Source organism: Drosophila innubila, chromosome X, assembly GCF_004354385.1.
Source record: "Drosophila innubila isolate TH190305 chromosome X, UK_Dinn_1.0, whole genome shotgun sequence".
NCBI classification, from domain to species: Eukaryota; Metazoa; Arthropoda; class Insecta; order Diptera; family Drosophilidae; genus Drosophila; species Drosophila innubila.
Genome location: NC_047626.1, coordinates 29,316,923 through 29,333,700, shown reverse-complemented (window position 1 = coordinate 29,333,700; position 16,778 = coordinate 29,316,923). Strand labels below are relative to the sequence as shown.

The window sequence follows — 16,778 nt, the reverse complement described above, 5'->3', positions numbered from 1 at the left end:
ATTACAATAGCTTGTCTTTACGTATTGAATTAATATTAAATCTTTACAATTTCTTGTTTTATACAAAATGTCAGGGGACGACCGATTCTTATAATGGAACCATATGATATTATAAATGATAGTATTCCGATCTTGATATATGTTGGCCAGAATGTGATGAGCATAGTATCACATACGTGCGTCCAGTTTGGTCAGATATTTTGGAAAAAATATGATTTTTATACAAAAAGTGACATATCAACAGATAATTCCTATTATTTCTATATGATATAGTTGTCAGATTTGGTTCAAATTTTATCAACAGGTAAGGAGCATAGTAACACGCCTAACTTGCAAGTTTGGTGAGGATAGTTTGAAAAACAAAAAATTAGCATATCGCAGAATCCAAAATAAAGGCGGAACCACTCCCACTTTTCTAGGCCATTTGCGTATTGATATTATAAGTCCAGTGACTGACTAGACCAAAAAAATCTTCATTCGTTCTCGAGTTATTAATTTCTTTAAAAAAAAATCGTCATGCGTACGTATATCGCATTCGACAGTAAAGAAATGCCCATATGTTTTATAGGGCAGCTATTGAAACAATAAACAATGGAACCTAAACTTCAACTACTCATTTATTATTATATTATTATAATGAGTATATTAATTGTAAATGTTCTTTGTGCAACTCTTTATTAAATGGAAAGCCTTTTCGGTTTTCTTCTAAGACATGATTTCGGAAAATGAACACAAAATTTAATTAATAAAATCAATGGGAAGCTTATCAGGTGTGTTTCACAAATGTTTAATTTTGAACAGAATTGCTTATGAGATTTTATTTTTTCAAACATATTTCTGAAATCACAAAAATCGACTGCCACACATTTATTTACAATTTCAACTAAAATTTTATTAACAAATTCATTCAAAAATGTATTCTATTTCAAATATTAGTTTAATTTAATTCAGTAAACTTAAAACGTTTTTCAAAACCCTCAAAAAAATTTTTTTTTTTTTTGTGGTTTTTGAGCATCAACTATTGTATTTCGGTTGGTTTTGCGCTGATGGAGACTTGTAGAACACACTTATAGAAGTTATATTTCTATACAATTGAAAAAAATCAATATGTTGTCAGTTAACGTGGGCTATTCTGCCCAGGTATTAAGTTGTTAGTAAATAAGTTGGGGGATGCAGAAATCAAAAGCAGAACAATGACGAATAAATTGAACCTATAGACGGACAGACAAACAGACAGACAGACGGCCGATGTGCACTAAGGCCGGCTATTTGGCAGCCAATATCGACGTCAGCATATATATATATATATATTTATATATATGTGTATGTATTTATTTCTACACATATCAACATATATATTGTCTATACATATACTTATATATTAGATTTCTATATTGGCAAAATGTGTAGGCGTTAAGGGCATGCACTGCGCCCTGAGATGTCGCAACTCTGCAATGCTTAATATATAAATATATGTTACATATAAATATGTACAGTACAGTACTATTTATATATATAGTATAGTATATGGCAGTCAGCGTGCAATGTGATTTGAGCTAAATATTTAAATGTATTAGCACGTAGTCGAAACAAATTTCATTCTATGCACAGCACTGTAGCCTAATTATGTGTGTATGTACATATACATATGTATTAATATGTATCGCAACAATTTAATGGCTGTGAAATTTATGTTCAACGATATTTGATTCCAAAAACAACTGCAAACGCCAACGCATAGATGCGATATATGCCAGCACTCGTAATACACACACACACACACACATATATATATATATATATATAGTATATAATCGATCTTACTATACATATATATATGCACTGTATGGGTATGTCGTATGTATGTATATAGAATACAGCCAATTGGAAGTATTCGTTTTGGAAAACTTTTGCTATGAATCTGTATCTGTATCTTTAGCTGTATGTTTATGTGTGTGTGTGTGTGTGTGTGTGTGTGTGTGTTCGCTTTGTTTATTCAACAAGTTTATGTTTCAGCCGCAAGAAGGCGACGTGTCGGGCGGATGTAGGCGGTGGCAGTCGGCCCACCTGAATTTGTTAGTGCTCCTAGGCCGGCACACTCACACACTCACACATTGCCGCTTACCGCCCACATCTTGCCACGTCTCACCCAGTCCGCCGTCCCCCATTCCCCCTGTAATCTCCTTAGTTCCACAGAACTCAGTGCTCAGTCCATGCATAACTATGCGCTCCTGCGCCATGGTTGCCAAGCATTTCTAGCTCGATTGCGTAGTTGTAGTTGTAGTCGCAGTTGTTGTCGTTGTCGCTGTCGTGTTGTCTGCCCCTGCACCCCGCAACCCGCACACCCGCCACCACTTGTTAGCCATCGTTGGGGATCGCCAGTGGACCGGCATATAGCGCGCCTTTTCACGCCCGTTCGTTTATAGAGTCTGCCAAGATATATATTTATATATATATAAATAAGTGTGTGTCTGTGTGCCTTTGCCTTGTCTCACGATGTGTGTGTGTGTTTGTGTGTGTGTACGTGTGTGTAGATGCGTGTATATAGCGTGCGTGCAGTGGTAGTGGTGGGAAATGCTTTTCATTTTCCGCAAGCTGAAAAAAATTCTTTAACATAACGTGTAGCATCGCTTTGGATCGTCAGTCTGTTTAGTCGAACCGCAGCATTCGCTCCTACGACGTCAGCTGCTCGGACTTTAGTTGAGAGTTCAATTTGTTTCTTTTTCCCTAAGTAAGTTGGCCAAGTGTGATAGCCAAAACAGACAACAAAGTTACCGAACAACCAAAAATTAATGAGAAATCTTCAACGAATTTATGTCATCATAAACGTAAATCCTTGCGAGTTGAACTTATCAAAAAAAAAAAAGCATTCAAATAAGATAAAATATAAACTGATTTAACATTAAATGCATAGAAAATGCATTCGACATTTTTTTATTATTTTATTATATAATCCTGTGTTCGCATATGTTTCGAAAAATTAGTCTTTTTTTTCAAATTTTTTTAAACATTTTTTTTCAAGTGACAAAAATATAAACAATTTACATACGCAGTGTGTTAAAAAAAATTAAAATTAAAAACAAAGTATAACACAAACGATTTCCAAAATGGAATTTGACTTAAATATATTTTTTTTTTCTGTTCTGTATTTTTTGTACATTTTTTTTTATCAATGCCTGCAAAAGACTAAAAATAAGTGCCCTAGGGCATATACCAATCAACAACAACAAAGCAACAACAACAACAGGAGCAACAACAACAGCAGCAGCAACAGCAGCAACAACAATTTAAGCAGCAGCAACGAGCAGGATTACAAAAGAAAAAAAGAAAAATGAAATAAAACTCATCTCAAAATGAGAACACCCTGAGAGCCAAGTGTTATATGATCTCGCAGATATAAAACTTATTCTTTTTTCTATGAATTTTAAAAATAAGCAGTGTGCGAGCATGTGTGTGTGTGTGTGTGTGTGTGTGTGTGTTCCTGTGTATGTTCTTACCTTGGCAAGATGGCCAACACATATTCATCGGTGTTGAAGAGTGCGCAGGCGTCTCTCGATATCACGAGTTGGACAAGCATAGACTCACCCACACACTCCCACATACACATACACTCACACACACAAACACAGAGATACACTCTCTATGATACTGATATCTGACATATCCAAATCGGTGCTGGAATATTTCTAAATTTAGGCTATAGCACGAAATCTCATCAGATGGCTGTGCTCTAGTTTCAAGATATTTTCAATATGTTGCTGTTCAGACAAAAATACTAACAAAAAGAAAAAGATCACCAGTTGATATTTTGAAGAGATAACAAAAATTCAGAGATTCATCTCTTATATACCAATGAATGGGATCAAATCTCATGAGATTGCATTTATTAGGATTAACTGCTATGATTTTCCAAAATTGCATTAAATATTCAAATGCAAGTTCAATTTTTATGACGTATACGCAACATGCACCAAAATCTATGCAATTTTTTATCTATTCTATATAAAAGTATATATATATATTTATATATACAATATACAACTGTGTATATAATATATATGATTTTATCTGACCCAATTCTGTTGCAGTAAAAATAATGCAAGAAATGTGCATGAACTACAAGATTCTGTAATTATGAAATCATATTGTTAAATTGCATTATATACTTTTACTCATATAGATGAACCCACACCCACAAACGTACAAACACACACACACTTACTTCTATTTGCACAACAATGCATCTCTCTGTCTATCATTTTGACAATTGCATTTGACTTTTAACATCTGCCTGTCAGATTAGTTTAGTTTAGTTTAGTTTAGTTCAGTTTGTTGGGGTTTAGCAGAGAGTTAGCAGTGTCTTTGATTTAGTGCCAAGGTAAAAATTTCAACGTTCCCAAAGCTATAAAGACTTCGCATCGTAAAAGCTCGTGCTGCGTACCGTTCGAAAGCTTTCGTCTGCCGTCAGAGAAATTCAATACGTGCATCTATTTTTAACAGTTAGCTGAAAGTCGAAAGCCAAAGTATTTCACACAAAACTCAACAGAAAAATTTACCAAAAAAAAAGTATATGTATATAGGCAGGTTTATATAAACATGCATACATACATACATACATATAGATATAGATATAAATATATATAGATATATGTGTACACCTACTTAAAGATAGAAAGAAATACACACATACGAAAAGGAATAGAAGAAAAGAAGAGAGCGAAAATAAAATGAAATAACTGAATTTTGTAAGAGGCGCGGAAATTATGATGTGATACAACATTGTCGCCGGCTATATAAAAATAACGATGGTACCATCTATGTGTAGCTCTTATGACAGCATAGAGACACAAAGACACAGATACACATGCAGATACAGATACACATACAAATACAGATACAGATACATATTCAGATAGAGATACAGATATTGCCCTGTATAAATATATTGTGTCTAAATATAGTGCGATATCAAGGCGAAAACAACAATGACAACAACAACAGCATTAATAAAAAAAGAGGAGGCTGTTGCTGTTTTAATTTTAGCCATTGTTGTTGCTGCTGCTGACGTTGGCTGCAATTGTCCATTAGATGTATATACAAACAGTAACTGTTAGCAGCTAACAATAAAATATAACATAAACTAATTGGTTTTTATTTCGTTATTGTTTATTTTAGGTTTTTTCAACCCTAAACCGTAACCATGTCCGACGATGAGGAATACACGTAAGTATGCTACTGGGCAGGCAATAACAATAACAATTGCAACAACAGCAACAACAACAAAAGCATATAAATATAATAATTTTAATTAAATCAATATGAATATTAAGTATGCGCCATGTGCGCCAGTTGACATTCTCTGATCGATTGAGTAGTAAGTTGAACAACAAAAGCATATAAATATAATAATTTTAATAAAATCAATATGAATATTAAGTATGCGCTATGTGCGCCAGTTGACATTCTCTGTTTGATTGAGTAGTAAGTTGAACAATATTTTGAATCTCTGCAAAACATAATTAATTAATGATAAAGTTAACAAAAAAATCTATAAGGAAATCGAAATGAATAAAGTGTCGCGTACATCTACCCAAAGTAAAGGCGATTGAGAATTTATTTTTGTATATACCATATACAAGTAGTACATATTTAGTAATAATATTTTTGACCAATTTTTATTAACATAACACAACATGCATTCCCCCCTGCACAGTATGTGTCTGTATTCCATAACTGGATTGTGTATCTTTTTTTATGGCACATGTTTGATTTGTATTCCTTTTACACATTTTATTTTTTCATTATACCTTCCTTGGACCCAATGGACAACCCCACCCCACCAAACCACTACCAACCAAACCCCTCATCGTGACTACATACACATGTACACCAAATATCCCAAATGTTATAATCAATCAACTGCTAATGTTGTCGTTTCGTTTCTCTCGAAATCAATAATAACAAACAACTTTGACAACAACATCAACATCAATATCAACAACAACAACAACAAAAACAACAACCACCACAACCAACTTGTACAACTATTTTGTATAAACACGAATCAAACCAATCACCAAATTGCACCTGTGATATTGTTTTTTGCACAAAACCATACACGATTATCGTTTAATTACGAACACGCCAGCAGTTCCGAGGAGGAGGAGGTTGTCGAGGAGACCAGAGAGGAGACGTAAGTAATTTTGTGACCAAACTGAGCAACTGAGACTCGATTGGTGTTTTTAACAATTATGATTTGATTTTAATTTCATACCAAACTTTCTATATGTGTGTATTTGTCCTTGTATTTGTTATGCAAAAAAAATCCAAAAAAAAAAAAAAACAAGTCAATGTGCAATTGCCTAAATTTCCCCAAGTAAATTTTCTAGTTTGTGTGTGTTTTGTCTGTAATTAACTTTGTTTATTTTTATCTTTCGTTTTTATTATTTTGTACATTTGTTATTTTTTGTTTTACGTTTTTGTTTTCAGTGTTGTTGTACTCGTCTGATATTTTATACCACTATATGTATGCATAAATTATTATTTGAATTTATCTGAACCAAATTGGTGTACAAAATGTACTAACACCCACACCCCCACATACCTACCAAACAAGCAACGAAATCATCTTTTAGATTCCAACCCGACACCTACACAAAATCCAATAATAATATTTAAAAAAAAAACTACATATTTCCCACTGAACAACCACCCCAACCATTCGAGTAAATTCCAAAAACCAAATTGGCAAGCGATATGTATATAAAGCTGTATTTATGTGTACCGTCCCAAACCGTCCCCCAAATTAGTATATATTAAAAAATATATATATATATATATTTATATATAGTTTTGTGTATCGTATTCGTAACATGTCTATCCCTCTCCTCCAATTTTGAAAAATGAGTAAAACCATTCGAAAATTCTAAGAATAAAAAAAAATAAATAAAAGCAAAACGTAAAATTTCGCCTATCGCTGGCTTGGCTTCTTGTTCATCAATTAAGAATTTAAGACATGGAATATTTTAAATCACAATTTGTTTTTCTCTCTCTTTCTTCCGTTTCTCTGTTTCTCTTTCTTATTACAGGAAGTAAGTAAATGCGTTACCAAATCATAACTATTTATATTTGTTTAAATTACCACAAATCAAATTCATAGTCGAAATTGTAGTGTGAGATCATTTTAGAGCGGTTCGGGTGCCGCTATAGAAACATTTAATACTTACATCTGTAGTATCCAGATGCAAGTAATCGGTGATATTGCTACTTCGAAACTTGACAGATTTGTTCAAAGACTTTTAAGATATTGCAGCAACAGTAGTTCAAATCATTTAAAATTTTTTCAAGTGCTTTGTGTATGCCAAAAAAGCGAAAACCAAAATAAGAATGAATATTTATAAAATAATTGATAATGTGTGCAGTCCTTAAGAAAAATCGGAATGTTTGATAACCAAAATAAGCTTAGTCAAAATTTAGATTAATTGCTCGAAAATCAATCATTTCCAATACAAAACAACCTTTCCATTAAGTTTGTATAAAGCACAACGATATTATTATATTTTCAATTTCTGTATGCTCCAACGACAAAACATTCATTTGAGATCAGTTTCAGTTCCAGTTCAAGCCCAAGTTCAAGTTTCAGTTTTGAGTTTTGAACAATTTGTATAAAGAGCTTGCAGTTCGTTGCTTGGAATTTAGTTTTAGAATTTACAATTTACAACAACATGCCAGAAAACAACAACAAACAACAAATACGTACTTACATTTAATTTATTGTTTTTAAACTGTTTTCGTTCATTTACAACAATAATTTTTCAATAATTTTTTTTAAACAATACATGTTTTTCTCTTTCTTTTCAACGACTTTTTTGTTTGTATAAAAAAAAATAAATATTTTTGTTACATGTAAAAAAAAAAAAAAAAACAAATCTCTCAACCCAACACGTGTTTTTGCGTACTTCATCGTGAATTTGTGCCAATCTATAAATAAAAACCAAACAATTTTTGAAACACAAAACCACCAAATATATCAAAACCACCTCCATGTTTGCCTCACGTATAGAAAACCACCTCAGACACCAGCCGAGTAAGTTTATGCCATACGAAATGTGTACAAAAAATAAAATGAAATGTAAAATTTAACCCGTACTAAATAATTAGTGATATATTAAGATGTCCCCATTTACAAGTACCTATTATTATTAATCAAAAACTCACCTGAAACTCACACAACATAGTCGTAATCATAGATGACATAGACATTTTCTCTCCACACATACATAATATCCTATGTATGATTACTAGAGATATCTAGTTATATGTATATGATTGTACATTGTATATAAATGCGAATTTATAACACAAGTCACTCGAACTTATATGTATACCATATCCCATCCAAATATATTTATAATATCGTCAATTCAAATTTTTGTGAGTTCTTGCCTTACTTTTTAAATAGTGTAGTCTAAAAATTCATGCGGTACGACTCCTGGGGTCGTCCAGTAGTTGTTGTACTCACTGTACTCAGTAGATCTAATAATGCTTTCGAGAAATGGCTACTAAAAAAAGATCTTAACCAGTCGATAATTATATATGTGTATAAAAATATGTATCAATATGTACATACATATGTATATAATCGTACTTAGTTCAGCAGAGCGCTATCCATAATTAGCAATAAATAGATAAAAGCTACTTAATTGATGTCAATGTAATTAATTAATTAAATAGTAGGCCTACTACTAGTACATATATAAGAATATACTCGTACATATAATACATTTGTAGATAATAATAACAACTACTAGTGGTTGTACTAAATAAGTAGTTACCATAGTGACCCAAACTATTGAAATGTATTTTTATCTATGAGATATCTAATATATATTTTTTTGTTTATCCTCTTTGATGTGCCGTGCAGAGGTGAGGGAGATCCAGAGTTCATCAAGCGTCAGGACCAGAAGCGCTCTGATCTCGATGAACAGCTGAAAGAATACATCAGCGAATGGCGCAAACAGAGAGCCAAGGAGGAGGATGAGCTGAAGAAACTGAAGGAGAAGCAGGCCAAGCGCAAGATCTCGCGTGCCGAAGAGGAGCAGAAGATGGCCCAGCGCAAGAAGGAGGAGGAAGAGCGTCGCGTCCGCGAGGCTGAAGAGAAGAAGCAGCGCGAAATCGAAGAGAAGCGCATGCGTCTCGAGGAGGCCGAAAAGAAGCGTCAGGCCATGTTGCAGGCCATGAAGGACAAGGACAAGAAGGGCCCCAACTTCACCATTGCCAAGAAGGAGACAGGCGTGGTAATTATATTAAACTTCATAAATGCAGCCTACTGATACACTTCCCCAAACCATTCTCGTATTTTCGTTTCGTCGTTTCTACCTTTACTTTTATGTATATTTTCGTACTATTTTCGATTCCGTATCCGTTCGTTGCCATATAAATTTTTAATCTCATTTAAACACACAACCACACACACCACAATGTCTCTAATCTATCATTTGCAATACATGTCTTTCACTCTAAACTGTACCTGTTCCACACGTACCACCGTAACCTGTAAACCCCCCACAAATGTGTATTTTATATGTTTACAAAAAAAACAAAAAAAACAAACAAACAAACACACAAAAAATCAAAAAAACAAAAAAAAACAAAAAACACAACGAAATGTGTCAATTTAAAATGGAAAAAAATCGAAAATTGCACGCACATATAGTTGGGACTGTCATCCGCCGCCATGGAACGTAACAAGACTAAGGAACAATTGGAGGAGGAGAAGAAGATCTCGTTGTCGTTCCGTATCAAGCCCCTCGCTATCGAAGGCTTTGGCGAGCAGAAGCTGCGTGAGAAGGCCCAGGAACTGTGGGAGCTCATCGTCAAATTGGAAACTGAGAAGTATGACTTGGAAGAAAGGCAGAAACGTCAGGACTACGATGTGAGTATTTCAAATTTAATTCCATATCTTCTTCCCCAAAACAGTGCCTGCAATAAGCAATAACTTACTCAAACTCAATTATAGTTGAAAGAGCTGAAGGAAAGACAGAAGCAACAGCTCAGGCACAAAGCCTTGAAGAAGGGTCTCGACCCAGAAGCCTTGACCGGCAAATACCCGGTACGTAGCACCTATTCACAACCTTAATTATATCCATCTGATTGTAGCTCTCATTTGACTCTCATACAGCCCAAGATTCAAGTCGCCTCTAAATATGAGCGACGTGTGGATACCCGCTCATACGATGACAAGAAGAAACTCTTCGAGGGTGTAAGTATTCGGATTGCCAGGGTTTCGTTATCTATGGGTTATTCTAAGGAAACTCTAGCATATTTGGGTTGTTCTTTGTATTTTTTTTTTCTTCATATACCACTATATAGGGCTATAATACGGTGTATGCGGAAAACTTAGAAAAAACATGGCAAGAGAAACAGGAAAGATTTACTCAGCGCACAAAATGTAAGCGCTCAATGTGCAAAACTTTGCGATCTTCTTCTTTAATCTCAATGTCTTACGTTTATGTACCTATTATCTATAATTATTACGTCTTTTACCAAGTTTATAAGGCAGCTAAATCTGATTTAAACAAAATCGTTTTGACTGACAATTCTAATTGTTTTTTTTTTGTTTTGTATAACAGCGGCAAGAGTTTTGCTTGTGGTATTAAAGTGTTCTCATGTCAGTTGATTTTGTAAATTATTTCAAAGTGATAAGTGCTTGTACAACAATTTTAATTAACTTTAAAAATTTCGAAATCACTTTACCATTAAATCGCATTTAAAAAGTAACCCAACTCGATTTCATAAAAACGGACTTAAGCTGTCGTATAAACTTGATATATGTCTTTTAGTGTACTTCTCGTACCTTTTTCGCATACATACTCGTACTTATGTTCAATGTTTTTATAAAGGCACCGCCAAAGTGACCAAACCCGTATCCATTGTGTCATATTGCCAAACAACTTAACCGTTTACCTTTGGGTTAGTCAATCAGTCAGTCAGTCGGTTAATAAAGTGAATCTTAGTTCTTTTTGGACAGGGGGGACTGTACACAACCACTCACACACACACACACACATACATACTCGTATGTAGCTAACGACTTTACACTTAACGTCTACTCTCTTTTATCTCTTTCTATGTTCTGTACACTTTATTTAATAATTGTTGTCAACTGTACTTGCGTGTTTCGTACTGTTTCGTCACATTCGCATAACCTCAAAATATTGAAAAAAAAAACTCATACACAATAATAAACGCGTACACATTTGGGACACAGGGCTGGGATGAGATCACCAAGGATGTGAACGAGAAGATCTGGAATGAGAAGAAGGAGCAATATACCGGCCGCCAAAAATGTATGTAAATTGCCTAGGTCTAGACTTGTAGACTTGGCATGGTGCTGCACCCCTTAATATGGTTACCCTAACCGTACCGAACCGCAGAGAAAACAACAGCGACACAACATAATTGTATATACATATAGAATCATACATACATATATGTAGTTACAGTCATCAATTTGTGCATTGTCGTGTCATGTCGTTTTCCATGTCCTTTAATTTTGAATTAACTTCAATTATAAATTGATGTGATATGCTAATTTTAATATGCTTTGATTCCCACCCCCTATATATACAGCCAAACTGCCAAAGTGGTTCGGCGAACGACCAGGCAAGAAGGCCGGTGAGCCCGAGACACCCGAGGGTGAGGAGGATGCCAAGGCCGATGAGGACATCGTCGAAGATGAGGATGAGGTCGAGGAAGAGGTCGTCGAGGAAGAGGACGAGGAGGCCGAGGAAGATGAAGAGGAAGAGGAGGAGGAAGAGGAGGAAGAAGAAGAGGAGGAGGAAGAAGAGGAGGAGGAAGAAGAAGAGGAGGAAGAAGAATAAATAAATAAATAAATTTTTTCGTAAAACTACATTTAAACAAAAACCAAACAAGAAAAACCAAAAGCCAACAATTTTAAATAAAAGTAAAAGAATGAACTAAAAAGTTATTATTAGCTTATTCAAAATACTCAAGAAGAAGCAAACATGAAATGAAACCACTTTTTTTATTGATCATTGATCGAGAAATGTATATTTCTTCCAAATAAAACATCAACAACACCAAACTAAAGAAAGATAAATACCTATATCAAGATAATTAAAGTGTTATACCATCATATCTATGAACAATTTATTTTGTTTGTGTGTGTGTATGCTGTACCACTGTTCTGGGTCGCTTTAGCATTATTAACTGAATTCTACATAGATATCCGGGCTACCTTTTTCTTACTAAATAATGGTGGCACATCAGCAACGGCAAGCTTGACTCTCATAAAACTGATACGGACATTGAAATTTTGCCAGGAGACCGGATAACAAACATATATTTGTGGTCAACTTGATAAAATTAATTGTTAAATTCAACATACTACTGGCTATACTTTTACTTGAAGAGTCAACAGGTATACAGTATTTGGTGCAATGTAGGGAGAAGGAAGCATGGCAGATCGTATGTGTTTAATGTGTTTCCCAGCGCTGCAAGTAAAAACTTAATATTAATTGTGCTAGTCACAGTGTTATAGTTCTTTGAGGTATATACCTACACGTACATTTATTCTTTATCAGCATGGAAATCAATCTGGCCGCTTCTGTGCGTATGTACGTGTATGGTAACGAAATTAACACAATTCCTTCCTTCTTAACCTCGAAACTCTGTAAAAATGTCTAGCATCAACCAGGGGCGCAGTTAGCCATTTCGGGGCCCGGGGGGTCCTTTTTTCTAAATTTGTTGATTCCTTCTCTTAAATTAATTATAAAATCTCAAAATAAGGGACTTCTGATCTTCATGGCGCTGAATTCTTTAAAGATCTCCTCGTAGCTAATTGTGCTGTCTTTCTCGTGCTCTATGGAGATAGTCATTAAATTATTTAGTCTGTCTTCGCTCATCGTAGTCCTTAATTTACTTTTTAATAGAGCTAATTTGCTGAAAGCCCTTTCTCCAGAAGCCACAGGTGGAGGCAGAATGAGCAAATGTCTACAAAAGATGCATATCTGAGGTAATATGTTCTCGTAGCCACAATTATGAGTTAGGTTCAAAAGCTCCAAGACGTTGAAAGACACGGGCCTTCTTAGCACGCAATAAATTTTTAAGACCGGCCCTATCAAAATGTTCAAAAGGGCCAGCCCGGCCCCGACCGAAATTATTAAAAAAATTAATCTTTAAACGATTTTTCCAAATTCCTTAATTTTTTACAAATTCTAAAAAAAATTAATTTACTTGTTTAGAGTAGAGTTACGAGGTTAAAATGATCTTTTCTTTGCTAATTTAAGCAATTTCGATTTTTTTTCTCGTTATGTGTAGGTATGTAAAATTAAGCTCGATAAACATATCGATGCATGTAGATACAAAAAATGTGTAAATGATAATAGCAATGAATTTTTATAGAAATATTGTTTTGAATCCAAATAAAAGTAAGCGTGAAATAGTGCATTTTGCGCTTTTTCGGGCGTACCGGGCTTTGGGCTTCTTGCTGAGGCTCGGGACCGCACTATTTTCAGGCCCGAAGCCCGAATTACCAGTTCCTTGCTGGTGTATCCGGTTCCGTCCTTGGGTTATCCTTCTAGGTGTTGCTTTTGTTGAGTATTATGTTAAGTGTTCATTGAATGTTAAAGTTTTGTTATTAGAAATGAATAAAGACTGACTGCCTCTGGCAAGATTCGAAAACCAAGTGTACAGAGTTTATTCCGTTTTAGTTTTAAGAAGCCTTTCGCAGAGGCTCTGTGGCTTAGTATATAAGAGAACAAAGTATATGAATATAGTGTTATGTTGGGGCTAATGAATTACGAAACCGCTGAGTCGACTTTATGCCGGATATCGAGTCCCAGATTCAATTTTGTTTACATTGAATCTTAAGTGTGTTGTGTCGGCGGTTTATGCTGTGGTAGACAATGTAATCAAATTGTTGCGATGGACAAAGTAATGTCCGGGTTGATTGACATAGTCGTTCAGTAGACCATTGACATTGTCCGAGGGGGTTAAGGTGGAGTTGATGTAGAGCGGCTCTCGGTAACTCATCCCCCTTCAACTTGCAACGACCGCCATAATGAGGGCATGGCAAACGACGGCATGGAAGGAGTGACAACAGGATCCAGGATGTTGGGTGTGAAGATAATCGCTTTCCTTTTGAAGATTCATGCGAAGGTTGTGGCTAAGAGAAAGATTCCGATGAGCACATAGACGGTTGTCAAATGTCCAGTGGCTGTTCCTTTATCCGAATTACTTCCAGGTCGTTCTCCAGGTCACTTATATATAGGTCTTGAAGATTCAGCTCCTTAGTTGCGGGTATTGTCGTCAGGTTGTGAATATGTGGTAGGTTGATTTCGATTTTGTCTGTTATGGTGGTGGCGGCATCGACGTATTTGATGCCATCCGCGAAGATTGAGCAGTTCTGAAGGTCTTGTCAGACATGCAGTCAGAAGTGACATTCAAATTTTTGGAGATAGAAGATAAGAAGTAGTCCTTTTTTTGCCACGAAGATTTGTGGGTGATGTCCGCCGTCGATGATGTTGCAAGTCGCCTTGCTGTCGTTGAGTAGATTATGTAGGCAAACGGAATTAGTTGGTATTGCCGGGGTCTCGCATTCATGTAATTTGCCCAGTTTAATACAAGGTAAATTTAAAATCTTAATTTCTAACTTATTTTTAATAATGTATTGTGAAAGTAATACAAATTTGGTGTTATTAAATGGTAAGGGTATTAGGCGGTATAACCGGTATAGTTCTTGTGACAAAATTGGTATTTTAATCTTGAATATAAGTGTTTTATTTATTGTTGTTGAATCTAATGAAAGTATATTTTACATTTCATGATCCAATTCTATTTCGATATTTTGCTCTTGTAGTAACTGTTTCATTTTGTGAATCTCATCTGAGTTTAGGATATATTTCGGAATTATTTTTAATTTAGTAAAAAGCAGGCTTTCCTCTATGTTATTCAAATGGTTATACAATATGTCAATGCTTTAATTTATTCGGTCAATATATTGGATAAATTTTATATTATGTTGTTCTGAATCTAGTTCTTTAAAAATTTTGTTTTGATAAGTGTGTATGAAATTATTGATCGTTTCTTGTGCAACTGTTTTATGATTTATGATATTCTTAAATCTAATTTGTGTTTCCTTTTGGAATTTTTGATCGAGTTCTAGATTTTCAAAAAGGTTTGTTAGCCTGTAAGAATTTAATTTTAGTAGCAGCTAAGTAAGAAGTAAGTTAAGTAGTGTGCTTAAGTGTTGTTTTTTGCTTTATTATTTTCCTAATTTTTTGCTTGTATAGTTTCTGTCTTTTTTATGTTTATATTGTTATCCCGATATCTATTAAAGCTTTATGCTAACTGAAGCGAGGTATTATTTTGTTCCTTATATTCTCCTTCCTAAATATCAAGTTGCCCGTTGGTATGGCAGGGTGATCTGTCCTGGATTCGTTCAACTGTTCCGTCCGTTTTTGGCTCTCATTTTCCATGTTTAACTTAACGACGGGGTAAAGTGTAGTTCGAAATTCGTTTAGTTTTGTCAAATAGTCAAATTCGTTGTTAAACTTAATTGTTTTGTCAAAAATATGTGTTTGTAAGCTAAATAATTCTTAAGGTGTGAGGTAAGTACTAGAGTGGATGACGTTGTTGTAGGTTATTATAGATTCGTCAAGAATTTCGTCATGGTCTTGGGTTAATTTCAATTCTTTTCTCTTATTGAGGATTATTCTGTATATTTCCGTTAGTGTTGAATGCAGCCGTTCAACTGGTGTTGATGTGACGTGAAGTTCGATATTATATTGTTCAACAGCTTCCGAAAAATCGGCACCTTGGTCGAGTATTAATTTCTGAGGTAAGCCGAATTGTTTCATGAAATCCTAAAAAGCTTTCGAGCCGCTAATAAAGTTTTTAATTGTCAGTGGGCAAGCTTGTGTAAATTTAGAAAATTTGTCAATTATTGTCAGATTGTAAAAAAAAAAGATTAAATAAAATTGGTGGGTTATTTTTTGAGTTGAATTAAGTAAAAAAAACTCACATTTTAAAAGATGGAATGCAACGCACAAAAAATCATGACATGTGCAAGAAAAAAATAAAAGTACCGTTAAAATCTTCTGAGGGACTTTAAGCATTTGCAATTGATTAGATATATTTGTAAGCAAAAGTCAAAAAATATTTTTATAGATTTCTCGGTTCAGGGGTTGGATGTTTCGTCAATACCCCTGTGATTGTTTTTAGGAGGGACCGTAACTGTCATAAGTTTTAAAAATAAAAATTGAAACTTAACAGTAATTTCCAAACTTTTATTTAAAAGTTACTATATAACACTTATTTTTGATTTTATTAAAAAAGTGAAAAATAATAATTAAATAATAATAATTTTTATTTAAAAGTTGAAAGATAACACTTCTTCTTAATTTTTTCAATACAAATTTAAAATAAGTGTTGTTTTTAATTTTTATTTTAAATGTCACTAATAACAGTTATTCAATAACCTTTAAGTAAAAATCAAAAATAAAAAGTTCAGTTGAATGTCTTTTGAACCAATCGGTGTGTTAAGAAAATTTAAAGATATTCTCATTCTATTTGTGCCAACCGGACTTGGTGTTTTTTTTGCTAAAGCCCAGAGTAAGAATATTTTTAAATTTTTTTAATACTGAACTTTTTTGTTTTTGATTTTCACTAAAAAGTTATTGAATAACTCTTATTTGTGTCATTTAAAATAAAAATCAAAAATAACACTTTTTGTTTTTTATCATTTTTAATCGGAA

At 34.1% G+C, this 16,778-nt stretch overlaps 1 protein-coding gene across 16 annotated transcripts; it reads left to right on the top strand.

Moving 5' to 3' along the window:
• The first annotated feature begins 2,609 nt into the window (after positions 1 to 2,609).
• On the top strand, positions 2,610 to 12,163 carry LOC117794194 (troponin T, skeletal muscle). Of its 16 annotated transcripts, none has more exons than XM_034634729.1 (10): positions 2,610 to 2,731; positions 5,176 to 5,223; positions 6,152 to 6,193; positions 8,063 to 8,086; positions 8,924 to 9,296; positions 9,716 to 9,934; positions 10,019 to 10,111; positions 10,181 to 10,261; positions 10,372 to 10,450; positions 11,632 to 12,163. In XM_034634729.1, the coding sequence occupies exons 2-10, from the start codon at positions 5,201 to 5,203 to the stop codon at positions 11,880 to 11,882; spliced, it is 1,185 nt and encodes a 394-aa protein (XP_034490620.1). In that variant the 5' UTR covers positions 2,610 to 2,731; positions 5,176 to 5,200; the 3' UTR covers positions 11,883 to 12,163. The 16 variants fall into 16 exon arrangements, with proteins under 16 accessions (XP_034490620.1, XP_034490609.1, XP_034490606.1 ...); XM_034634718.1 differs by having other exon boundaries at positions 6,149 to 6,193; positions 8,924 to 9,293; XM_034634715.1 differs by having other exon boundaries at positions 6,149 to 6,193.
• The last annotated feature ends 4,615 nt before the right edge of the window (positions 12,164 to 16,778 follow it).

Coding starts and splice junctions, on each gene's coding strand:
- LOC117794194 (XM_034634715.1), top strand. CDS start 5,201: ATGTCCGACGATGAGGAATACAC. Junction 8,087..8,923: donor CCACCTCAGACACCAGCCGA/GTAAGTTTATGC, acceptor TGTGCCGTGCAG/AGGTGAGGGAGATCCAGAGT. Junction 10,451..11,631: donor ATTTACTCAGCGCACAAAAT/GTAAGCGCTCAA, acceptor CTATATATACAG/CCAAACTGCCAAAGTGGTTC.